The sequence below is a fragment of the Podarcis liolepis genome (genome assembly GCF_965112155.1).
Source record: "Podarcis liolepis genome assembly, chromosome: 9".
Lineage (NCBI taxonomy): Eukaryota > Metazoa > Chordata > Lepidosauria > Squamata > Lacertidae > Podarcis > Podarcis liolepis.
Genome location: NC_139564.1, coordinates 6,009,460 through 6,034,807, shown reverse-complemented (window position 1 = coordinate 6,034,807; position 25,348 = coordinate 6,009,460). Strand labels below are relative to the sequence as shown.

Genomic DNA, 25,348 nt, shown 5'->3' with positions numbered 1-25,348 from the left:
CTCCCTCGGCCTATAAAGCGAGATGAGCGCCACAACCCCAGAGCCGTCTGTGACTGGACCTAATGGTCAGGGGTTCCTTTACCTTTTTGTATGTATGTATGTATATATGTATGTATGTATGTATAAATAAATAGATTTATTATTACTACTCACTTATACTCAGGTTAGGTGCATGGGGTGTTAGGGGAGGTTAGCACATGTGGTGGGTGACACATCATGCTCCTTCTGGGGTAGCTTATCCACCTTTGGTCCCCATCCTGCGCTCAGCTCCCACCTTTGGCTCCTAGAAACTGTCAGTATGTGACAGCGGCCACACCTGGGAAACAGCTTCCACTGGCAGGCTAAACCAGGTGAGGGTGCCAGTGGGCCTCAACCCACATTTTCCAGGGTTAAACCAGTTTTCAATCTGTAGTATGGATGTTCCCTGGAGGTGTCCAACTCGGAGCCTATTACGTTAAGCTCAGACCAAAATAAGACGTTAGTGGTGCACTGCCGGCCTGCCCTTCCCATAGTACTTTAGGACAGTAACGCGGAGGTTTTGCTGGGACAGAGTTCAAAGGGTCTCTCCAAACATCCTTCTTATTGCACATCAGTGATGAATTGTGCACATGATGTTCTCAGGGTGGTCACACTGCAATCCACTATCAATGCTGTTTGTGTCTGCAAAAGTTTTGGGGTGGAATCACAGTTGGGACTCAGCTACATTAGTAAGAAAAAACACAGCGATTTGAATGTGCTATAAACATGCAACACCAGGTGGCCCCAGAGAGCAGGAAAATCTAAAACATGATTTTTCTTTTGCAATAATGATCCAATTCCTGACTTATTTATAGCGCCCCCCCATGTCTAGATCCATCCTTGTATTTCCAATCAGGGCATATCCTGCCGCTACCTGTGGAAATCCCATAACTTTTTCATCCACAAATACTCTGATTTACTTTTTTACTGTGCTTTTGTTATGCTGCAGCCCCTCCCACCAGCAACAATGTGTCCCGATAGAACCATAGCTCAGTTGTTAGAGCATGAGACTCTTAATCTCACGGACATGGGTCCGAGCCCCACTGCAGGAGGTTGTTGAACAAGATCAGGGGTAGGCAAGCTAAGGCCCTTGGGCTGGATGCAGCCCAATCGCCTTCTCAATCCGGTCTGCGGACAGTCCGGGAATCAGCATATTTTTACATGAGTAGAATGTGTGCTTTTATTTAAAATGCATCTCTGAGTTATTTGTGGGGCATAGGAATTCGTTCACCCACCCCCCATATATAGTCCGGCCCACCACATGGTCTGAGGACTGGCCCATGGCTGAAAAAGGTTGCTGACCCCTGAACTAGATGAACCATGTGGTCCCTTAAAGGTAAAGGTACCCCTGCCCGTATGGGCCAGTCGTGTCCGACTCTAGGGTTGTGCACCCATCTCACTTAAGAGGCCGGGGGCCAGCGCTGTCCGGAGACACTTCCGGGTCACGTGGCCAGCGTGACGAAGCTGCTCTGGCGAGCCAGCACCAGCGCAGCACACGGAAACGCCGTTTACCTTCACACTATAAAGCGGTACCTATTTATCTACTTGCACTTAGGGGTGCTTTCGAACTGCTAGGTGGGCAGGAGCTGGGACCGAAAGACGGGAGCTCACCCTGCCGCGGGGATCCGAACCGCCGACCATACGATCGGCAAGTCCTAGGCACTGAGGTTTTACCCACAGCGCCACCTGCATCCCCATGTGGTCCCTTACAACTCTACAATTCCATGATTCTATTATTCTAACCAACTAGAGCAGGCTAAATCCACTACCACTATGTATTTGAAAACATCAAGCATTTCCCTGCATAAATGACACAGGACAAAACATGCAACGCAATGCAATAAAAGACTTTTATTATTTGCTGTGTATTTACATTTTCGTCTCCCAATTTTTATTTCTTCTTTATGCTATTTAGGGTATTCTTCTGATTCTTCTTTGTTTGAGGGTATTCTGAAATATAAGTTGGAGAACCGATGTTCTGGGGGCTGCCTCCCCGTGGACTTCAGTAAAACTGCTGCTTCCCCTGTTGCTGCCTGTTTGCATTCGCCATGTGCATCAGTTTGAGGAGGAGATCCCCTGCCGAGCTGTCCAGCACAGTCAGGTTCCTTTCAGAGAGCATTCGACTCCTGTCGCTGTTTTCATCCACGCACGCTGCATCTGTGGTGCAGCTCTCTGTGGAAGAAAGGAGTAAAACAAATATATGAACTTTTCTGTGCTTTAATCTTCTGGCAACTTTTTTGGGCTGGTCACAAAGTCTCCCCTGGTATTCTTGCAGTGAAGCTGGTAAACTGTGGCCTAGAAGATGTGAACTGTTAGGTGGATTTGTAGCTGTTTGACTAACTGAGGCCCAAAAGGACTCCCCTATGGTTCCTTGCAATCCTGGGAGAAAAGGACAAGTGGGGTGCTGCAGGGTTCTGTCCTGGGCCCGTTGTTGTTTAACATGACTTGGGTGAAGGCATAGAAGGGGATGATCATCAAATTTGCAGATGACACCAAACTGGGAGGGGTAGCTAAGACAGCAGAGAATCAGGACTGAAGATGAGCGTCACAGATTGGAGAACTGGGCCCAAACTTTTTTAAAAAATGAATTTCCATAGGGACAAATGTAAGGTTTGACATGTAGGCAGGAATAACCAGATGCACAAAGATAGGATGGGTGACACCCGGCTTGACTGCAGAACATGTGAAAAGGATCTTGGGGTCTTAGTAGAGACCACAAGCTAATCTAAGCTGCATCAACAGAAGTCTAGTATCCAGGTCAAAGGAAGTAACAATACCATTCTATTTTGCCTTGCTCAGACCCAACCTGTATCATGTGTCCAACTCTGGTCACCACAGTTTAAGAAAGATTTTGACAAGCTGGAATGTGTTCAGAAGAGGGCGAACAGGGTGACCAAGGGTCTGGAACCCAAGCCTGATGAGGAATGGTTGAAGGAGTGTTGGGTATGTTTAGCCTGGGGGAAGAGAAGACGGAGAGGTGATATGAGCCGTCTTCAAATATCTGAAGGGCTGTCCCATGGAAGACGGAGCAAGATTCTCTTCTGCTGCTCCAGGACCCAAAGCAATAGATTGAAATACAAGACAGAAGAGTCTGACTAAACATTAGGAAGAACTTTCTGAGCGTAAGAGCTGCTTGGCATTGGAAGTTTTTTAAGGTAAGTTGGATGGCCACCTGTCTTGCATGATCTAGTTGAGATCCCGTCATTGCAGGGGCTGTTCTAAATGACCTTTGAGGGTTCCTCCCAGTTCTACAATTCTGTTATGCTATGGTCATGACTTGTTAAATATGTTGTAGTTCTTGTTACAGTGGTGCCCCGCAAGACGAATGCCTCGCAAGACGGAAAACCCACTAGGCGAAAGGGTTTTCCGTTTTGGAGGTGCTTCGCAAAACGAATCTCCTATGGGCTTGCTTCACAAGACGACAATGTCTTGCGAGTTCCTGCTGGTTCCCCCCCCCCTTTTCTAAGCCGCTAAGCCGCTTATCAGCTGATCCAATCAGCAGATAAGCCGCTAAAAGCGCGCTAATCCACTAATCCGTCAATGGGCTTGCTTCGCAAGACGAAAAAACCGCTAGACGAAGAGAATCACAGAACGGATTCTTTTCGTCTTGCGAGGCACCACTGTATTAAATATACCAAGGAAAAAGCACACCAAGAACTCTGGCCAGTATAAGTTTCAGTAGTGGGAGTGGTCCCTATTCACATATCAATTGTCAATTGTAACAAAAACTAATCCATTCAAAAGTATGTATTCTGACAAGGATTACAAACTCAGAGATTACAAACTCAAACTCATAAGGATATGTAGGAAAGCCTATTACCATTTATATGTGCTTAAGGGGGCAGATGATAGAGTTCTATGGACTAACATGAACTTATCTCTACTCATAAACCCTTATCTCTAATCCTGTAACAAATTATTGTGTTATACATATCCTTACGAGTTTGAGTTTGTAATCTCTATTTGAGTTTGTAATCCTTGTCAGAATACACACTTTTGAACGGATTAGTTTTTGTTACAATTGACTATTGATTTGCGAGTAGGGACCACTCCCACGACTGAGTTCTTGGTGTGCTTTTTTCATAGTCATGACTTGTAGCAGTTAATGTGTCTTTGCCTTGGTTTTCCACTTGCTTTTTCTGACTCACATCCCCCCTCTTCCTCTCTCCAGCACCCCCTCTTGCTGAGCTTCATCTCCCACGCACAGATACCCTTACCGTCATTGCAGCATATGCCGGACGCTGCACACCTCCCTCCTGCACTGCAGGGCTTCCCGCCGGCCTCGCAGGGCGAAGGCAGGTAATTTTCCTCCAGGCAGCGCAGAGTTTCCGGGGTGCCAAAGTAGCAGCCAAATTCTTCTCCGCAGCAGATGCTGGGGCCAAAGCAGTTTCCTTTCTTTCCAGGACCACAGGGGATGCACTGAGACAGAGAGAGAGAGAGAGAGAGAGAGAGAGAGAGAGAGAGAGAGAGAGAGAATGGGGTGGTGCTGAGTTCGAGTCTGGCTACGGCAACGTGACTACAGGTATGCTGAACTAGATGGGTGTTTGGTCTGATCCAGCAGGGCTCACGAAAATCCATCCAGACCAACGTTCCCTGTCCCACAGCACAAGCCGGGTGCTGCCAAGTACCCCACAAGCAGGGGGATCCCTGTCCCTGCCTTGGCTACTGGTATTCAGAGGTATATTGCCTCTGAAGCTGGAGTTTTCATCCAACCATGCTGGCTAACACAGACCTGTCCCCCAGGATGGATTTCTCCAATTCCCCTTTCAAAACCATTTGATTCTACAGTCCTATGCATATTGTCTATGGTGTGTACACACCATGGGTGACATCCCACTTAATTTTACTCAGGGTAGACACACTGTATTTAATGCACATTATCATTATTATGACAACGTTTATATCCTACCTTTTCTCAAAGGAGTTCAAGGTGGTGTACGGTTCCATCCTTGGGGAGAAGCATTTCATACTGGCATTGTATTAGTTAATCATTTTATATTTAATATTTCTCACCACATTTACCCGTCCGAGTGATATGCCTCTCTCTGAATCCATTTTCTTTTTAGCAAGGTTCAGAAATGGACTTTCTTTTTACTCCAATCACACCAGGAATCTTCATTTGAACCAAGTGCAAATGTGACCGTTTATTTCAGTGTTTCCCAACCGGTGTTCCGCGGCACACTAGTGTGCCGCGAGACGTTGCCTGGTGTGCCGTGGGAAGGAGGCGGGCGAGTCGGGCGGCGAGAGGCGGGGCGGCGGCGGCGAGGAGAGGCCGCCCAGCGCCGGGCTCTCGCCGTCTGCCTGCGTGGCGCTGACGTCACGGGGCTGTAACGTGCCCCACATAGGCACACGCGGGACGGCGAGCGAGCTCCCTCCCACATCCCATCGCCGCTCGCTTCGGCCGGCCTACTGGGCTGTCGCAGGCGGAAGGCCTGCGCATGCGCGAGGTTTTCGCACCTTCGGGATTCCCTTCACGCCTTCCTCCTCCCGGGTCCTTGAGAGCGCGGGAAGCGGCAGCGCGAGACCGGCGTTGAGCCTGGTAGGTATTGTGCTTGCCAAGGCAGTCATTTGGGAAATGAAAACTTGCAAAGCAAGCAACCAGTTCAATCTGAAGTACGTGTATGCTTAATATCCTGTATCTGAAACCTGTTCTGCCCCCTCCCCCACACTTGGTGCCATTTTCATCTACACATGCAGCAGAGTAAGTTGACCCAGAATAGTACCAATTCAGATGGCAGATGGGAGAATGACAGTGCTGAATGCTTTCCCATGTAGAACAGTCCCTGCAAATAAAAACCTAGCATATTTGGAAGAGGGATGCTAGCCTAACCATTACCTTCTATGCTGTTACTATTTTTTTTTTTACATAAGTAAAAAGTGACCTTTCCCCATCTGGCATGGTGGTGTGCCTCGAGATTTTTTTCATGAAACAAGTGTGCCTTTGCCCAAAAAAGGTTGGGAAACACTGGTTTATTTCAACAAGCTGATCCTCACCAATTAGTATTTATTTCTTTAACAAATCCTGCTTGATTGTAATGAAGCATTTAAGCAATTTGCAAAAAGTATTAAAATCATCTAAAGAAAAGTGTTTTAAGTAGGTGCTGAAAACAGTACAGCAAAGGGAACTGTCTGCTGTCAATAGGGAGTTCCAAAGTTTGTGTGTTGCCACACTAAAAGACTGATCGCTTGTAACAGTGCCAGTCCCACAGACTGAAGCCGTTGACTGGGTACATCTGGGGCAAGAGAATCATTCAATTATTGCTTAACATGGATGAACCGCCCTTGGTGCACCTCAGTCGTAAACGGTTACTTCTTTTAATGGCCCTCATTCATTCATAAAAGGTCTCTTCAGAAGAACAGCACAACTTAATATAAAACGGCTGTTTGGAGAAAATGGGTTAACTTGGAAGTTGTGCAACAATGGAAGAATCGCTTTGAACACGGAGCATCTAAAAGCCAGGGGGAAGATTCCGTTTTCGTACGCACACCTACTGGAGTGAGTTTCCCAACTTTTCCGCTGATGTGCCTGATGTGCAGACACCATCCAATAATAGACGGTCATGCTGGGAAAACCACCTGCTCACTTTAAGTTGCTGTTAAAGGCACAAGAGCATAGAATCATAGAATCATAGAGTTGGAAGAGACCACAAGGGCCATCGAGTCCAACCCCCTGCCAAGCAGGAAACACCATCAGAGCACTCCTGACATATGGTTGTCAAGCCTCTGCTTAAAGACCTCCAAAGTAGGAGACTCCACCACACTCCTTGGCAGCAAATTCCACTGTCAAACAGCTCTTACTGTCAGGAAGTTCTTCCTAATGTTTAGGTGGAATCTTCTTTCTTGTAGTTTGGCTCCATTGCTCCGTGTCCGCTTCTCTGGAGCAGCAGAAAACAACCTTTCTCCCTCCTCTATGTGACATCCTTTTATATATTTGAACATGGCTATCATATCATCCCTTAACCTCCTCTTCTCCAGGCTAAACATGCCCAGCTCCCTTAGCTGTTCCTCAGACCAGGCCCTTTTCTTCTTATCAGTTGGCAACGCTGCACTGGTCTGTGTGCAGAGAAAGTGGATAAAAGTAGTAGGGCTAGAAGCTTAAAGTCAGGGATGGGGGACGTGCCGCTCTCTAGCTGGTGTTGCAGTGCAGCTCACATCAGACACCCAGAGAACATGACCAAATGCCCCAGAGGATACTGGGAGTTGTAGTCCAACAACATCTGGAGGACCTCAGCTTCCCCACCCTTGCTTTCTGTGATCAAGGTTGCAATCCTGTACTTACTTACCTGGTTGCAAGTCCTATTGAACTCAATCAGGCTTACTTTTGGGACATGGGTGGCGTTGTGGGTTAAACCACAGAAAATAGGACTTGCCGATCAGAAGGTTGGCGGTTCAAATCCCCACGTCAGGGTGAGCTCCTGTTGCTCGGTCCCTGCTCCTGCCAACCTAGCAGTTTGAAAGCACGTCAAAGTGCAAGTAGATAAATAGGTACCACTCTGGCAGGAAGGTAAATGGTGTTTCCATGTGCTGCTCTGGTTCTCCAGAAGTGGCTTAGTCATGCTGGCCACATGACCCGGAAGCTGTACGCCGGCTCCCTCAGCCAATAAAGCGAGATGAGCGCCGCAACCCCAGAATCATCCGCAACTGGACGGTCAGGGGTCCCTTTACCTTTACCTTTGAGTAGCTATGTATAGGCTTGCACCACACTCACATTTAATTATTGAGGCATTAATTGCATGTGCATCACTAAAGAGGCCTTTGCAAAGGAATGGTCTTGCAGGAAGGCAGTGTACTTGCTATGCAGCTTGGAAAAAGAGCATCAAAAGGGAATAAATACTTCAGTACGAGTGCTGGCATGAAAAATGCTTATAAATTTAATCTGCAATGTTTCTAGTGCATGAGTTGTGCACAGAGCATCACATCGTTGCTTCCCTCGAGGGAGGGTTTCACAATGCCCAGCTCACAGATAAATAAAGCAGGGTGACTGACACATGTCTAACCTATGGGTTAGTGGCAAGCTGTGGGCCAAATCTGAACCCCAAGCAACCACACTTGGCTCTGCTAGCCCTGCAAGCTTCTCTAGGGAACAGAAGTACAGAGAAGAGCAGCACTTAACACAGGCAACAGAAATGGGCCGGCATGGAAGGTTGAAAGCTGTGCTTCGAGATCACTGAACCATTACTCAATTAAAGTATTTCCTAAGATGCTTACTGTCTTATCTCCCTCTCATATGGACATATAAATCTACGGCAGCGCACACCCCATGTGTTCAGAACACATTTAAAGCACCTAAATAATCCTGGGAATTGTAGTTTGTTAAGGGTCCTGGGAATTGTAGCTCCGTGAGGGGTAGACTGCCATTCCCAGGATTTGGGGTGGGTGCGCTTTAAATGTCCTTTAAAGGAAGGGTCGTCTCTGCAGCCTTGAGGGAGCATTCCTTCACTCTTTTGCTACAGTAGTTGCAGCACCTCTCTCTCTTCCATAAGGAGCAGTGCTCCATCCCTGTAGAGCAGAAACAGGTCTGAGAGGCAGAGCAAAGCAGAAAAGGGATTAGGGACACAAAGACACCTTTGGAACAATTCCCGCATAACCAGCAAAGGAGCAGAAAAACAGTCTCTTTCGGAGACAGGCGCATCAATTGAGATTTGCAGGTGCATCAATTGAGATCCCCCCCCCCTCTCTCTCTCCTACCTGTCTGATTTCTGTGTCTGGGAATGCTCTCTTTCCTCCCCGAGGGCAGTTCTGGATATAGCAAGCTGAAGACAAGGTGAGTAGGCAGAGGACGTAGACTGGAAGTGAGGTCTGAGGCATCCTGGTGGGCATGCAAATCTTGCTCGCAGGCTGTCTTCCTCTCCTGGCTTCTGCCTCCTGTATCTGCCTCCTTCCTGGACCACCTGCCTCTTTATACCCTTCGTAGCTCCCCTTTGCATCGACGCAACACTTCTATCATCATGGCCAGGATGTTTATTTTCTCTGCCCCCACCCTCCTCCGCACAACTCATACCTCTCCACCCCCCTCCAAGCTGGACTTGAAATTACACAATAATTGAACCAATTCAGTGCAGAGCCAAGCTCAGGTCCCCAAAGTCTCTCTCTCTCTTGTTTATTTTATTTTATTTTTAAGTGGTGCAAGAATATTATTAATACGTGCATCATAATAAATTTGAGTAGGATGGATTGCAGCACTGGAGTACACAGGGAGGGGAGTCTGCCTGAGAAGAGGAGAGAGGCCTTCTGGGTGAATTTTCTCTGCCCATGTGTGCAGGACTTCTTTTTCCAGGCGTCAAAGGCATCAAAAACAAAATTCTGCCAACAATTTCTACATAATTCCACTCATCTTTATACTCTTCCCCTGCGGCTTGTGGGATAATTTGGCTGCTTGAGCCCTTGCATTCAACAGGGGATGCCCATATCTGTCAAATCTGTCAAGGCCCTTTCCACCTGGCCTAGGGGGTGAGGCCCACACTCACCAGCCCCACTGAAGAGGCTCCTCATGAGGCCGGAGGAACATCGCCCAGCTAATGTTTTAGTCATTGATTGATTTTAATATGCTGTACACCGCTTTGAGATTTGTATTAAAAATATAAAGCGGTGTGTGTGTGTGTGTGTGTGTGTGTGTGTGTGTGTGTGTTGGTTTCTTGGAGTTTCTCATGTTTCCAGTCCAGTTTCAGGTGTTGTTGTTTTTTTAAAGAAGTCCTCATGAAAATTCATTGGAATTTTAGAATTTCCCAGAACATATACATCTGTATGCAATTTTGCCTAATATGCACATTTGTGCAAAGCAACATCCGGTTTTTGCATGCGATCTCCACTTATATATACCCAACGCATGCAGTTTGGGGCATGTTGCTTGGCAGTGGAGCTGCATTGCAAAATTTGAAGAAGGGCAAGTTTCAATGGTTGGCTATGTTTTGGTTTGCATATTGTTCTGCAAAGTGAGAATTAGTTAGGGCTGATCTTTAAATGCCACCTGAATCAAAAGTCTCCCCCATCCTGGGGTAAAAAGGCGAAGGGTTAAACATAAGATACTTACAGATACAAAAGAAAGAGGAGGCTTCGCCCTCCCAGACTTTAAATTGTATTATGAGGCTGCATGTTTAGTTTGGATTAGGGACTGGATAACACTGGAAAAGGAAGAAGCATTAGATTTGGAAGGTCATGATAACAGTTATGGATGGCATGCATATTTATGGTATGGGAAAGGGAAAGTACATAAAGGATTTTACAATCATATAATTAGGAAATAATTAATGAGAGTGTGGGAGAGGTACAAAGGCCTAATAGAACAAAAAACACTTTGGTGGCTATCAACAATTGAAGCTTCATTACTTAAACCACTTGGTAAAAAGGAAAAGTGGCCTATGTATAGAGACTTACTGAGACATCAAGAAGGAAAATGGAAATTAAAAGATTATGAAGAAATCAAAGACCATTTTCAGAGTTGGTTGCATTACAGACAATTATATGAGATGTACAAGGAAGATAACAAAAAAAGGGTTTGGCTATACAATTTCTATATTATATGAAAATGATATATAGATGGTATACTACACCAGCAAAAATTGCAAAAATGTATAAAACCGTGTCAAATACATGTTGGAAATGTAAAGAAAAAGAAGGTACTTTGTATCATATGTGGTGGGAATGCAGAGAAGTTAAAAAATTTTGGGAGATGATATATAATGAATTGAAAAAAATGTTCAAAATGACATTTGTAAAAAAGCCAGAAGCATTTTTGTTAGGGATTTTAGGACAAGACCTGCCAAGAAAAACAAAGAACTTATTTATGTACGCTACAACAGCGGCAAGAGCCCTGTTAGCACAAGGGTGGAAGAATGAGGAAATCCCAATGAAAGAGCAACGGCAAGAAAAGCTGATGAGCTATGCGGAGTTGGCAAAGTTAACATATACCGTGGTACCTCGGGTTAAATATTTAATTCGTTCCGGAGGTCCATTCTTAACCTGAAACTGTTCTTAACCTGAAGCACCACTTTAGCTAATGGGGCCTCCTGCTGCTGCCGCGCCGCCGGAGCACGATTTCTGTCCTCATCCTGAAGCAAAGTTCTTAACCTGAAGCACTATTTCTGGGTCTGTAACCTGAAGCATATGTAACCCGAGGTACCACTGTAAATTATGTGAGAAGGACAACCATGACTTCAAGGAAGAATGGGAACTCTTTACAAACTATTTAAAAAGACAACAAAAGGATTTGGACTCCTTGGCAGGTTTTGAATAAACATCCACAAATTTATTAGTAGAACATAGGATAGATAAGGCAATGATATGTACAATTTTACAACATGCAGAGAATAATATGTGTAAACAAATTAGAGAGGTGAGCTAAGGGAAGTCTCTGGAGGGTGGGGAAGGGAGGGAGGGGGGAAAGGGGGGAATGTAATTGGATATATTGATTTATAATTTGATTTGTTAAATTTCTTCAATAAAAATGTTTTTTTTAAAAAAGTCTCCCCCATCCTTAGCTTCAGGTGGCAGATTCTGTGGGGGTGGGGATGGATAGGACTATGTGTTTCCTATGCTGCCTGGCCTGCACTCCCTAAGGGAGCCTCCTTCCCTCCAATCCCATCTCCCGTGTTGAAGAAAAATATTACTACCAACTTTTGTGCATGGATTTGGTGAGGGTGCCATCTGGCCCTTTGCCTTAGGCACACAGGTCCTGCCTGAGCCATCAAGAGACTCACTGGCATCCCAATATCGGCCACATCTGGCATGGTGAATCTTCCCTCCTCCCATGAGCTGCTTGTTTGACGCTAACCCATGACGGGGCCTTTTCGGTGGTGACTTCCCCATTGTGCAATGCCCTCCCTAGTGAGGTGAGCCCGTCTCCATCATTATTAACTTGCAGGAGGAAGCTGAGAACTTACCCAGGCATTTAGTGGCTGAGGAACACTGTCGCTGGAAACCTCAAGAACATTGGATGGAACCGTGTTTTTAACTGCAGTTTAATTGTACTAGAAAGTTTTCGATTGTAATTATTTCTACAGTGTTTCAAACTGTTTTGTAATGTTTTTGTTTGTAAATTGTATATCTGCATGCTGCCCTGCCTCCTCGGGGATAATAATAATAATAATAATAATAATAATAATAATAATAATAGTATAATGCTGGAGGGTATTAAAAGCACATTCAACTCTTTGGCCAACACAGATGGAGACAACTCTGCTGGCGAAGTTTGCCAAATGAAAAGAGCGAAATCTGCAGCGGGCAAGATATTGGCGCTTCTTGCTGCAGCTTTTAAAGAAGGACACTGACAAACTGGAACGTGTCCAGAGGAGGGCAACCAAAATGGTCAAAGGCCTGGAAACAATGCCTTATGAGGAACGGCTAAGGGAGCTGGGCATGTTTAGCCTGGAGAAGAGGAGGTTAAGGGGTGATATGATAGCCATGTTCAAATATATAAAAGGATGTCACATAGAGGAGGGAGAAAGGTTGTTTTCTGCTGCTCCAGAGAAGCGGACACGGAGCAATGGATCCAAACTACAAGAAAGAAGATTTCACCTAAACATTAGGAAGAACTTCCTGACAGTAAGAGCTGTTTGACAGTGGAATTTGCTGCCAAGGAGTGTGGTGGAGTCTCCTGCTTTGGAGGTCTTTAAGCAGAGGCTTGACAACCATATGTCAGGAGTGCTCTGATGGTGTTTCCTGCTTGGCAGGGGGTTGGACTCGATGGCCCTTGTGGTCTCTTCCAACTCTATGATTCTATGATTCTAAAGGCAGAGAGAAGTTCTCCTTGGCTTCTCTGTGCTGGGGTTAGAAGCTGAGCTCTTCCAGTTCGCTTTCCTCCCAAACCACAAGGAGAAACCTTAGAAGGCCTTTCGGAGAAGGCCATCGTGGAAGTCGTTCATCCTCACACAGATGGGGATTTTTGTGGAGGATGAGTTTTGGCTGCATGAACCGGGGCTGAACGGCCGCACTGCCATCAGGATGTGGTGTTTGCGTGGGGATGCCATCTGCACCCTGGCAGAGAGACATCCTCTCCGGGATTCTGCTGGGAGCGAGGCGTGGGCAGGGCCCACAAAAAAGATCATCGGGAATTTGTCGGTGAGGTGACAAGGGTACCATCCCACTTAGTCCTAGGGACAAAAAACATCACCTTGCTGACAAAGGTTTGTATAGTTAAAGCCATGGTTTTCCCAGTAGTGATGTACGGAAGTGAGAGCTGGACCATAAAGAAGGCTGATCGCCAAAGAATTGATGCTTTTGAATTATGGTGCTGGAGGAGACTCTTGAGAGTCCCATGGACTGCAAGAAGATCCAACCTCTCCATTCTGAAGGAAATCAGCCCTGAGTGCTCACTGGAAGGACAGATCCTGAAGCTGAGGCTCCAAGACTTTGGCCACCTCATGAGAAGAGAAGACTCTCTGGAAAAGACCCTGATGTTGGGAAAGATGGAGGGCACAAGGAGAAGGGGATGACAGAGGACGAGATGATTGGACAGTGTTCTTGAAGCTACCAGCATGAGTTTGACCAAACTGCAGGACACAGTGGAAGACAGGAGTGCCTGGCGTGCTCTGGTCCATGGGGTCATGAAGAGTCGGACATGACTAAATGACTAAACAACAACAACAAAATATTTTTTAAAAAAAAGAGGGGGGAAAGAAAAGAGGAAGTGTGAAGGCTACCTCCATGTTTTGATTCAAGGACTGCCAATGTAGTGCCCATTGGTGAGTCAACCCTCACCAAACCTCCTCCCTCTGTTTTGCAGTGTTGTGGTTTGTTTGGGCCCAGACAACTCCCCCCAACTCTGAGCAACTTCTCCTCGGATGCCCCCCATGCCACCCCTGCAGTGCGGTCCCCAAAGGAAGACGCTTCCCAGACCTGACACCAGCAGGCAATGACCTTAGGAACGTGGAATTAATATGCAAGGGGGAATCTTGTGACTTGCAACCGCGTCAACGAACCCCTCTCAGAGGGCCCGTTGCTGCCTGGGCAGATCAGCATGGCAGATTCTTCTCATCTTTCAAGAGGAATTATGAAAGGTCGCTGCTCATTGTTTAATTAAGAGGAAAATGAGGAGCGGAGGGGGCGAGGGTAATGACGGCTTAGCAGAACATCACATCCGAAATTCCTGCTGTGTGCAGCTTGCCTCAGAAGAAGGGGAAGAAGTACGTAGCAGGTAGGCAGAGAAGGGAAGGAGGTTTATTTCCGGCAAATAAATTTGGGAGAAGATGTGTTGTCAGAAGGTATGGTGCTCATATAGGTTTATGGATGTAAAGTTGTTGTTCCAGTGGGGTGGGGTGACACACATTGTTTTTATTAATGGGGGATGAGAGTGTGAAAGGAGAAAAGTCAATGTGGCAAAGTGGTTGGACCAGGAGGCAGGAAGTTCACCATGTAGCCTCAGGCCACTTACAGTCCCTCACCCTAACCTCCCTTGCAGGGTTGTTGCGTGTTGAGGTCGCCAGGGCCACCCCAATAACTCACACATCACACAGAATTTTTGTTTATGGTTTCTGGCATAATTTTGGCCACAACTTTATTAAAATACAAACATGTGAGTGGTAGCTTAGGCATTGGTTGCGACTATCTGCCCCCACCATGGGGGACAGACTGACATTCCGCACGATGCAAAAGTCAGAAAAGGGGAATACACTTGGGGGTAGCGACGGAGCAGGGAAGCCCCCTTGACAGAGTGGACAAGCAATAGTTAGCCCCCGATTCCTTTAACGGAATCCCTCGCAGCAGCAGCATTGGAGGGGCAGGCACAGCCAATCCATGCCCCTCAACCAACCAAACCATAAACCAATGCCTAACTACGAACCTTACAAGTTGTGACGATTTGCTACGCAGTAGGCAAAAACCAAATGGCACCAGCCAATCAGCCAGATGGACAAAATTCCTACCGGGCCCCTGCCCCAAGAGCAGACGACCCCATGACAGGCATAGCAAGGTCAAAGCGAACAACCCTATTCTAGGGAGGGAGGGACGGGCAATCCGATGCACAGGCGAAAAGAGGAAGCCCTAGCCTCGTGCAAGGAGTTTTAGCATTTCTGGCTGTCAATCAACAAATGGCAACATTAACTTCATCCCAACAACAAGGGAAGCCCCAATCACATCAGTGGCCAACGATCAATTAGCCCACCCCCAACTTTGGAGAGTCCTGGCGGCCTCCACCGCAACACATGCTCTACATTAAGGAGAACATGCTTTGTAAGGATAAAACAGTGAGAGAGGTGACCATGTGTGCTCTCTTGAGCTCCTTAGAAGAAGGGGGGGATGTAAACATTGTTAGAAAAGCTGGGCGCCTCTCTATCTCTCTGCTGAGAGGTGGCAAAATCCCAGGGCGTTCCCAGCACTCACCCAGGGTCTGTGCCCCGTCGGAGAATTGAGGCACGGCAGAGACAGATGTAGCTTTAAGAAATATGGTTTATTCACCTATTTATCCACTCCAGCAGATGCAGAATGCCGCGGCGAGACTCCTTACGGGGTCCTCGCCACGGGATCACATTCACCCAGTGCTATACCAGCTGCACTGGCTCCCGGTGGAGTACAGGGTCAGGTTTAAGGTGCTGGTTTTAACCTTTAAACCCTATGCGGCCTAGGACCCTTGTACCTACGGGACAGCTTCTCCTGGTATGTTCCATGGAGGACCTTACGGTCTTCAAATAAAAACATCTTGGAGGTCCCGGGCCACAGGGAAGTTAGGCTGGCCTCAACCAGAGCCAGGGCTTTTTCGGCTGTGGCCCCGATCTGGTGGAACATTCTGTCCCAAGAGACTAGGGCCCTGCGGGACTTGAGATCTTTCCGCAGGGCCTGCAAGACAGAGCTGTTCCACCAGGCCTTTGGCCAAGGCACAGCCTTTGGTAATCCTCACAGAACTCTAGCCCAATGGTTGCCATGAATTTGATTTTGAAATGATTTTAGAATGTTGTGTTACTTTTATTGTTGTTAGCCACTCTGAGCCCGGCTTCAGCTGGGGACAGCGGGAGATTTTATATATATATATATATATATATATATATATATATATATATATATATATATATATATATGCTTTCGTAGATTTTCACGGGTATATATATATATATTTATTTACACCTTCAGTCTGCATGGCGGGAGTCCAGATTTTACAGCATGGTCATTTCAAGAGGGGCTTGTCGCTCACAGCAGTGCAGCTCTGGAGTCCAAGGCATCTCTCTAGCCCAGTGTTTCCCAACCACTGTTCCGCGGCACACTAGTGTGCCGCGAGACGTTGCCTGGTGTGCCGCGGGAAAAATTAAAAAATTCGAAAGATTTTTTTTTTTTTAGTCAAATTTTCGATTGGGGCGCCGTCACTAGATGACCCCTGGGGTTCCCTCCCTCCCTCCCGCTCTGCGCCTCCCTCCTCCTCCTCCGGGGAGGCCCTTCCTGGCTCTCGGCCAAGGCTTGGTGGCTGCCACTCACTCACTCGCTCGCCCACCCGTCCCTCCATCCCTGCACCCGGCCTCTCCCCCTCCGTCCCCGGTGCGGGGGCTGCCGGGATCCGTAGTCCCCTCGCCCTTGGGCTCCGCGCCCACGCGGGGTGCGCGAACTACGTTTCCCAGCGTGGCCTGGCGGGCCGGGCGTTTTATTTGAAGCGCTCTTCTCCCGGCCATGGAATGAGCGCGGCGGCGGCGGCCAGGCGGGCAGGGGCTCTTCCGCACAGACCCCGCGCAGCCTGCCTGCGCCCCCGCGGAGATCGGGCGGCAGGATGGAGCCCGGGGATCCCCGCGGAGGCGGAGCGGCGGAGGCGGAGGCTGCCCCCCAGGTAGGGCTGCGTCGGGGGTTTTTTATTTTTGCAATGCTGCATCCGCGCCCGAGGGGACGCATCGGACCGCGGGGAGACCCCTTGGCGGGCGTGCAAGGCAATGCATGCGTGCAGGCGTTGCATGGAGTGCAGTGCAATGCAATGGCAACGCGGCGCCCTGCATGCATGCATGCAACTTCCACCGGCGCTCCGGACTTGGCAGGTGAGGGGGGTCCCCAGTGGGCGGCAGAGAGAGCCGGGAGGGCGAAGGGGAGCCGGGGGGGAGCAGCGCTGCTCCCCGAGCCGAGCCCGGGGGGAAACTTCGGCGTCGTTGCGCCGGGTGTTGGAAGCAGAGGCTGGCGGGGGCCCCTCACCTGCAAAACCTGGTCGCCTCTCATATATTTCGTGCATTGCATTCATCGCCCGCTTTCTCCTCCAAGGAGCTCCCGGGGGCGCGTGTGGTTCTCCCCGTGTTATCCTTGCAACAACAGCCCTGCGAGGTGGGTCAGGCGAGTGGCCCAAGGGAGCACCCAGGGATTGTCCTGGCCAGGTGGGGTGATTTGAACCCTGCTCTCTGCCCGGTCTTGGTCCTCATTTAGCCCCCACATGTGCATGACTGTGCATGACTGAGGTTTTTCCCCCTCGTCTTGGCTATGGTGTGAGTCTGTGCTGTTAATTAATGGGGTTCTGCCTTCGGAGAAGATGAGCCAGCCCTCAAGGAGGTGATTATGTAATTTGCTAGCAATTCATGTCCCTCCCGGCGTGACGCTGCGCGCTGACGTCACGGGGCTGTAATGGTGGTGTGCCTCGAGATTTTTTTCATGAAACAAGTGTGCCTTTGCCCAAAAAAGGTTGGGAAACACTGCTCTAGCCAGCCTGCAGCCAGCCTGCCCAAGATGGATCCCAGTCTTTCTTCTTCCCCTTCTTCATCTCAGCAACTCTTGCTCAAAACTCTCTTTCCGTGTCACCTCACACCCAGTTGCTATGGCAAGCTTCCAAACGCCCAGTCTCTGTCCACATTTCAGGGCAAGGAAGGACAGTTGCATTGCCCATGGCGCTCAATGGCCCTCTATTGTTTCTTAATGGCTCGAGCTTGATCAGGTCATGATTTCCTCTGCAGCTTATATTTCCTCTGCAGCTTATATTTCTCCCTTCACATGCCAAGTAATCAAAAACTCACAATTTATTAATTTCAGGAGGAGCGGTTCCTCCCAATCTATACCACCATGATAGATTCAATCTATAACACCGGATAATGATACAGGTTTACAGCTGCAACCTCTTTAGAAACCAAGCAAACTACAGTAGTACCTTGGTTCTCAAACTTAATCCGTTCTGGAAGGCTGTTCCAAAACCAAAGCGTTCCAAAACCAAGGCGCGCTTGCCCATAGAAAGTAATGCAAAATGGATTAATCCGTTCCAGACTTTTAAAAACAACCCCTAAAACAGCAATTTAACATGAACTTTACTTTCTAATGAGACCATTGATCCATAAAATGAAAGCAATAAACAATGTACTGTAGTCACACACAATCAATCAATCAATCAATCAATCAATCAATCAATCGGTAGCTGAACTGGATTCCACACAGTCACAAAAACAAAACAAAAAAAGAGCTGCAAAGACAAAAACGCAAAATTAATAGCAAAACCAGACAGACCTCAGCGTAACACTCAAAACGGAAGCGTAACACTCAAAATGGAGCATGTTCGGCTTCCGAAAAAGGTTTGCAAACTGGAACACTTACTTCCAGTTTTGCAATGTTTGGGTTCCAAGTTGTTTGAGAACCAAGGTACCACTGTACCGCTTTATCTCAAATTGCCAAGAAAGGTGCTGCGATAGAAAAGGTGCAAAAACTCCAACCCTGCAATAGTTGCAGATCATTTGGCTTTTTTGCAGGCATGCCAGGAGGAAACCTCAAGCTTGATGGGTGACTGTAAGAAGGGGGGGGGGGGGTGTCACACAGAGACAGGAGAAGTTTAAATTGCTGCCACTCCACTTTCCTTCAGCGGCCGAATCTATACACAATTATATCATCTGATGTCCATTTGGCAGCCAGGGCAGAGGACTGGCGTGCCTGAGAAGTGGCTGTCAGAGTCACTTACAGGGAGACGGGGAAATGAGTGGACATTACGCTTTTGAATCACGGCTCAGCAATTTACGCCAAAGGATGAAAAGTCATCTTCATAAAATAGCCACATGCACTCTTGCTGAAATGGCCGTAATACAGTCTTCACCCATGTAAGAAATTAATATCTGGGCAGGGTGGGGGGAGGCAGCCAAAAAGGCTCACAGAGGAGAATCAGTGTCATAGTGACCCAAGTCTTGTCTACCAGCCTCTCTTGCTAAAACAGACAAGCATCTTGTAAGGCAGACAGACTTCCAAGCTCTGCTTTTTTCAGGATGATGTCTTAATGCACCTCTACATGAAGGTGTAGTGGGACGCGGGTGGCGCTGTGGTCTAAACCACAGAGCCTAGGGCTTGCTAATCAGAAGGTCCACGGTTCAAATCCCCACGATGGTGTGAGCTCCCATTGCTCGGTCCCAGCTCCTGCCCACCTTGTTGTTTAGTCGTTTAGTCGTGTCCGACTCTTCATGACCCCGTGGACCAGAGCACGCCAGGCACTCCTGTCTTCCACTGCCTCCCGCAGTTTGGTCAAACTCATGCTGGGAGCTTCAAGAACACTGTCCAACCATCTTGTCCTCTCTTGTCCCCTTCTCCTTGTGCCCTCAATCTTTCCCAACATCCAGGGAATCTTCTCTTCTCATGAGGTGGCCAAAGTATTGGAGCCTCAGCTTCAGGATCTGTCCTTCCAGTGAGCACTTAGGGCTGATTTCCTTAAGAATAGATAGGTTTGATCTTCTTGAATGGATAGGTTTGATCTTCTTGCAGTTTGAAAGCACATCGAAGTGCAAGTAGATAAATAGGTACTGCTCCAGCAGGAAGGTAAACGGTGTTTCCGTGCGCTACTCTGGTTTGCCAGAAGCGGCTTAGTCAAGCTGTCTGCAGACAAATGTCAGCTCCCTTGGCCTATAGAGCGAGATGAGCGCCCAACCCCAGAGTCGTACGTGACTGGACCTAATGGTCAGGGGTACCTTTACTGTTGTGGGCGAACATATCAGATGACACAGCGATTCTTCCAAAGCAGCTCTTTATTGTAAGCTGGAACAGAACTAAGCTGAGGAGCTCAGTCAGCCTGCTTATATAGAGCTCCAGAACAATGTAACTGTTGCCATTTTCTAAAACTATCCAATCACTGAACGTCACTTTTCGATCCTTCATTTGCATAACTATCTACAGTATCCCCCTGCTGGCCCAGGGTGAGAACTTCAGTACATAACATTTACCTTTACCTTTACATGAAAGTATAATTCCAATGGTCCAAGCCCCAGCATCTCCAGTTAAAAGATTCCTGTAGCCCCCAAGGCTGCATTAAGGTGGGCTTGTTTTACTGCTGTTTTTCTAGAAAAAGAGGTGCCAGAGTTTACCATGAACTTCTCCCTTGTTCTCTTAAAATAGCAATGCCACCCACCTGAGAGGTGCCGGAGCTGAGCTTTGGTGAGCTCTGGCTGAAAAAAAAAAGCTCTAGTTGGTCCCCAAAATAGTGCCCCCCACCCCACCTCTTTCAGGTATACAGAGCCAAAGCCATTTAGGGCTTTAAAGGTCAGTACCAACACCTTAAGGGACGCAGGTGGTGCTGTGGGTTAAACCACAGAGCCTAGGGCTTGCCAATCAGAAGGTCGGCGGTTCGAATCCCCACGACGGGGTGAGCTCCCGTTGCTCAGTTCCTGCTCCTGCAAACCTAGCAGTTCGAAAGCACGGCAAAGTGCAAGTAGATAAATAGGTACCGCTCCAGCACGAAGGTAAGCGGCATTTCCATGCGCTGCTCTGGTTCAACAGAAGCAGCTTAGTCCTGCTGGCCACATGATCCAGAAGCTGTACTCCCGCCAATAAAGCGAGATGAGCACTGCAACCCCAGAGTCATCCATGACTGGACCTAATGGTCAGGGGTCCCTTTACCTTTACCTTTACTTTTACCAACACTTTGAATTGTGCTTGGAAACATACTGGGAGCCAATGTAGATCATTTAAGACCAGTGTTATATGGTCACGGCGGCCACTCCCAGTCGGCAAGTCTAGTTGCCACATTCTGGATTAGTTTCCAAGACAGCAATGGAGTTTCTCACACCATCACCACAGGGCTAGGAATCTTATGGTGTGTGTGTGTTGTGTGTGTGTGTGTGTGTGAACTGTCCATTGGCATCACTGGAGATTTATTATTTTGTGGCGCCCATCCGGGCATTGCCCAGTCCCAGACCTGCTTAGTTTGACGCAAGGTGGTACCTTCATAGATAATCTCCCATCACCTTCAAAACTTTACCACTTTTGAAACCCACAGAAGTTTCCAAGTGAATCAGTGAATTATCACACGGAAAGGAAGGACTCTGTTTCTTTTTTAAAAAACTGACCGCCGTCCCAAGTGTGGCTTCTAGACTTAATGCACACACTGCGAGACCAGACTACTGTATCTTAAAATTACATTAGCAGGAATTATCCACCCTTAAATGACTCCGTCTCCAGAATGATAATGTAGGAATGAAAGATTAAAATGCAATTACACTCTTTAAAGCCAAGGGAGGTTAATGAAAATGTTTTCCAAGTTAAGGAAGACTCTCTCACACACAGCCTGGAATCACTTAATGAAATCAGCCAATGCATCAGCTCAGAGGCTGAAGGTGAAAAACAACTGTTATGGGTTTGCAGGGAGCAAGCACCCCTAAAATTGCTGGGTGCCAGCTTGCCCCCATAACTTCTGAAATTAACCAATGTGGGATTTGAGCAAGGGATTTAGCATGGTTGGCGGTTCGAATCCCCGTTGCTCGGTCCCTGCTCCTGCCAACCTAGCAGTTTGAAAGCACGTCAAAGTGCAAATAGATAAATAGGTACCACTCTGGTGGGAAGGTAAACGGCGTTTCCGTGCACTGCTCTGGTTTGTCAGAAGCGGCTGAGTCATGCTGGCCACATGACCCGGAAGCTGTACGCCAGCTCCCTCGGCCAATAAAGCGAGATGAGCGCTGCAACCCCAGAGTCGGTCATGACTGGACCTAATGTCAGGGGTCCCTTTACCTTTACTAAAAAATAAGTCAAGCCAGCTTCCTCCGGAGCTTGGCTTAGAGAGGTGCCGCCAAAGAACAAAGACGGGGGGTGGTAGAGTCTTTACCCTGGCGAACGTTGAGACATTAATCATGGGGGGTTGGGGAAGAGATGCCCTTTGTACATGTTATAACGCAGGGCTGCCTCTGAAGGCGGTTTGGAAACTTTGGAAAGCAGGTGCAGAATTCGACAGCCGGGGCAAGACGGTTTGAGCCTCTTACATTTATCCTGGTCCAACTGCACTGGCTACCAATTAGTTTCCGGGCCCAATTCAAAGTGCTGGTTTTGACCTATTAAGCCTTAAACGGCTCAGGACTAAAATCTCTCCCCCCCCCCTATTAACGAATCCAGACCCTGACATCATCCTCTGAGGCCCTTCTTCGTGTGCCCCCTCCTTGAGAGGTCTAGAGGGTGGCAACACGAGAACAGGGCCTTATCTGCAGTGGCTCCCCGTTTGTGGTATGCTCTCCCCAGGGAGGTTTGGCTGGCACCTTCATTATACAACTTTAGGCTCCAGGTGAAAAATGTCTTTCTTCAACCATGCTAACGCCTTTTTAAATGTGTTGAGGAAGTCGGGGATTATTGGGTTGTCTTTGTTATTATTTTTATGATGCATTTTGTGGTTTTTTTATGCTGTAATTTTGTGTTGTGACGTGCCCTGAGATCTACAGGTATAGGGCAGTATACACTTTTTTAATAACAACAATAACTTTCCCCAATTAAGGTATGTCCTCTCAGCTCAAACATACTAGGTGAGACTCACCATAGCATGTGTGGCTGTTGGCTCACTCAACTGAGCTTCTCATTCCTCGTTTCTCCTGTTGTCCTTTAAGGTAAAGGTAAAGGGACCCCTGACCATCAGGTCCAGTTGTGGCCGACTCTGGGGTTGCGGTGCTCCTCTCGCTTTACTGGCCGAGGGAGCCGGCGTTTGTCCGCAGTTTTTCCGGGTTATGTGGCTAGCATGACCAAGCTGCTTCTGGCGAACCAGAGCAGCACATGGGAACGCCGCTTACCTTCCCGCCGGAGCGGTACCTATTTATCTACTTGTGTTTTGACATGCTTTTGAACTGTTAGGTTGGCAGGAGCAGGGACCGAGCAACAGGAGCTCACCCCGTCGTGGGGATTCGAACCACCAACCTTCTGATCGGCAAGCCCTAGGTTCTGTGGTTTAACCCACAGTGCCACCCACGTCCTCTAGGCACCCTCAAAATCTGCTCTGGTGAGTTGGGGGAGCCCTTGACATGGGGGGGGGGGAGGGCGGACACAGAGGCAGCTGAAGGGTGCCAAGAGAAACTGGAAGTCCTGTTGCAGATGCCTGTGGAAATCACCTAGGGCTGGGCGATATATCGTCCAAAACCGGTTTGAAGTCCACATTGTGATATCGGTTTCATAATTATTGACCTGGCAATACATTGCGAATCATGATGTGTGTGCTATGCAAATATCAGTGGGGGGGGGGGAGCCAGCCAGTGCCTCTACATAGCTCCATCCTTATTTCAGACTAGAGCTGGGGAGGCCTGAAAAAAACCTGGAAAATTGGGGGGGGGGGAGTATTTTCCCCCAAAGCTGTTTTTTTCCCCTGGAAAAATGGGGGGGGGTGTGAGTTTGATATAGTTTGAATATTCCACACACTTTCCCCCCAATTTTCCAGGAAAAAAAGTTTTGGGAAAAAACAAAACAAAAAAAATGGGGTCCCCCCATTTTTATGCTTTTTCCCCAGGCCTTCCCATCTCTATTTCAGACATTGTGATATATTGTGATATATTAGCTGGTGATATATCATTATATTGAAAGCCAGATATATCGCCCAGTCCTAATGTCACCCACTGCTTTTCAAGGAGAGTTCACATTCAGCGGTTGAGCAGCCCAGGCTTGGAGATGCAAATGAATCGTGGTACATGCATGTTATAAACTACGCTCCTGGCCTTGCATACAAATGGGATTTTGCTGTTTGCTATAGCAGTGACCATTTCAGAAAAGGCAGGAAAATGGCTGGGTTTTAAGGTGGACACTAGGCAGCATACTCAGCCCAAGCAAAGCCTGCCTGTCTGGCAAACGTCCTCAAATGAGGTATGGAGGAACACTAATAGGACAACAGGGAGCATCTATTCACAGGCAGGGATGCATCATTGAACTCTCTCCCACTGAACATTCGCAACTAATGGATGCCATGGAGGGCAGCAATGAAAAGGCAACACAAATGTCCTTACTGAAGGATGCTTGGGAGAATTCCACTTAATAATAATAATAATAATAATAATAATAATAATAATAATTTTTTATACCCCGCCCACCTGGCTGGGTTTCCCCAGCCACTCTGGGCGGCTTCCAACAGAATATTAAACTACAAAACCTATTAAACATTAAAAGCTTCCCTAAACAAGGCTGCCTTCAGATGTCTTCTAAAAGTCTGGTAGTTGTTTTTCTCTTCGACATCTGATGGAAGGTGTTCCACAGGGCGGGTGCCACTACCAAGAAGGCCCTCTGCCTGGTTCCCTGTAACCTCATTTTTCGCAGTGAGGGAACCACCAGAAGGCCCTCGGTGCTGGACCTCAGTGTCCGGGCAGAACGATGGGGGTGGAGACGTTCCTTCAGGTATACTGGACCGAGGCCGTTTAGGGCTTTAAAGGTCAACACCAACACTTTGAATTGTGCTCGGAAATGTATTGGGAGCCAGTGTAGGTCTTTTAAGACCTACTCTCTAGGAAGACCTACACTCTAGAAAGCCTACTCCTCCAAATGTGCTTTAACTACAATGGCTGGGGGTACAAAGGGGTGTATCTCTCCAGAGTCACCTGCTCTGATTATGGAAGGTGTCAGGTTCCACCAACATATCCATCACCAATTAAAAAGAAAAACAAGTCAGCTGGCCAGAAAAGACCAAGGCGTCAGATCTTGGACAACAGCTACCAGTCTTGGGAGAGGACAATGGTGGCAAGACCAATCAGTGGCCTTAGCTGCCGCTGAAAGGCAACTTCTTATGTTCGTATGTTATTGTGTTTGACAGAATAGTGATTGTAAAGTTTGTTTCTTAGTGCTTTTGTGATTATCATGAGCCACTTTGAGCTCTACGTTTGTTGTTGGAAAAGAATATTAAATAAAATCTAACTAGGTTTGAGGGGAAGAGGGATTTAAATAAGGTGTGTACTTACATTGGGACAGGTGTGTTCTAGCAGCAGGACCTTTTTAGTGGTTGGCCCTATATTTATGGAAGGTCCTCTCCCAGGAAGTATGTTCCCCCATCACCAGCGACTTTTAAAAGAACGCTAAAGACATCCTCTTTTCAATCTGCTTGTGATTATGTCTTTAATGAAGTTGTGTCACTCAACTGAAGGGGAATGATGTAGATTTTAATTTATATTTTTTAATGCATATTTATTTTGCACACTGCCTTGGGAGGGCAATTCCACTGAAAGGCGGCTTGTGAATTAGCAATAAAATAAACACTTTCCCT

At 47.6% G+C, this 25,348-nt stretch overlaps 1 protein-coding gene across 1 annotated transcript; it reads right to left on the bottom strand.

Moving 5' to 3' along the window:
* Nucleotides 1–1,854: 1,854 nt before the first annotated feature.
* Nucleotides 1,855–8,934, bottom strand: LOC310685967 (vasotocin-neurophysin VT-like). Its single transcript, XM_083459125.1, has 3 exons — nt 8,707–8,934; nt 4,236–4,437; nt 1,855–2,190 (listed from the first exon to the last, which is right to left on the bottom strand). The coding sequence occupies exons 1-3, from the start codon at nt 8,836–8,838 to the stop codon at nt 2,021–2,023; spliced, it is 504 nt and encodes a 167-aa protein (XP_083315251.1). The 5' UTR covers nt 8,839–8,934; the 3' UTR covers nt 1,855–2,020.
* Nucleotides 8,935–25,348: the final 16,414 nt, after the last annotated feature.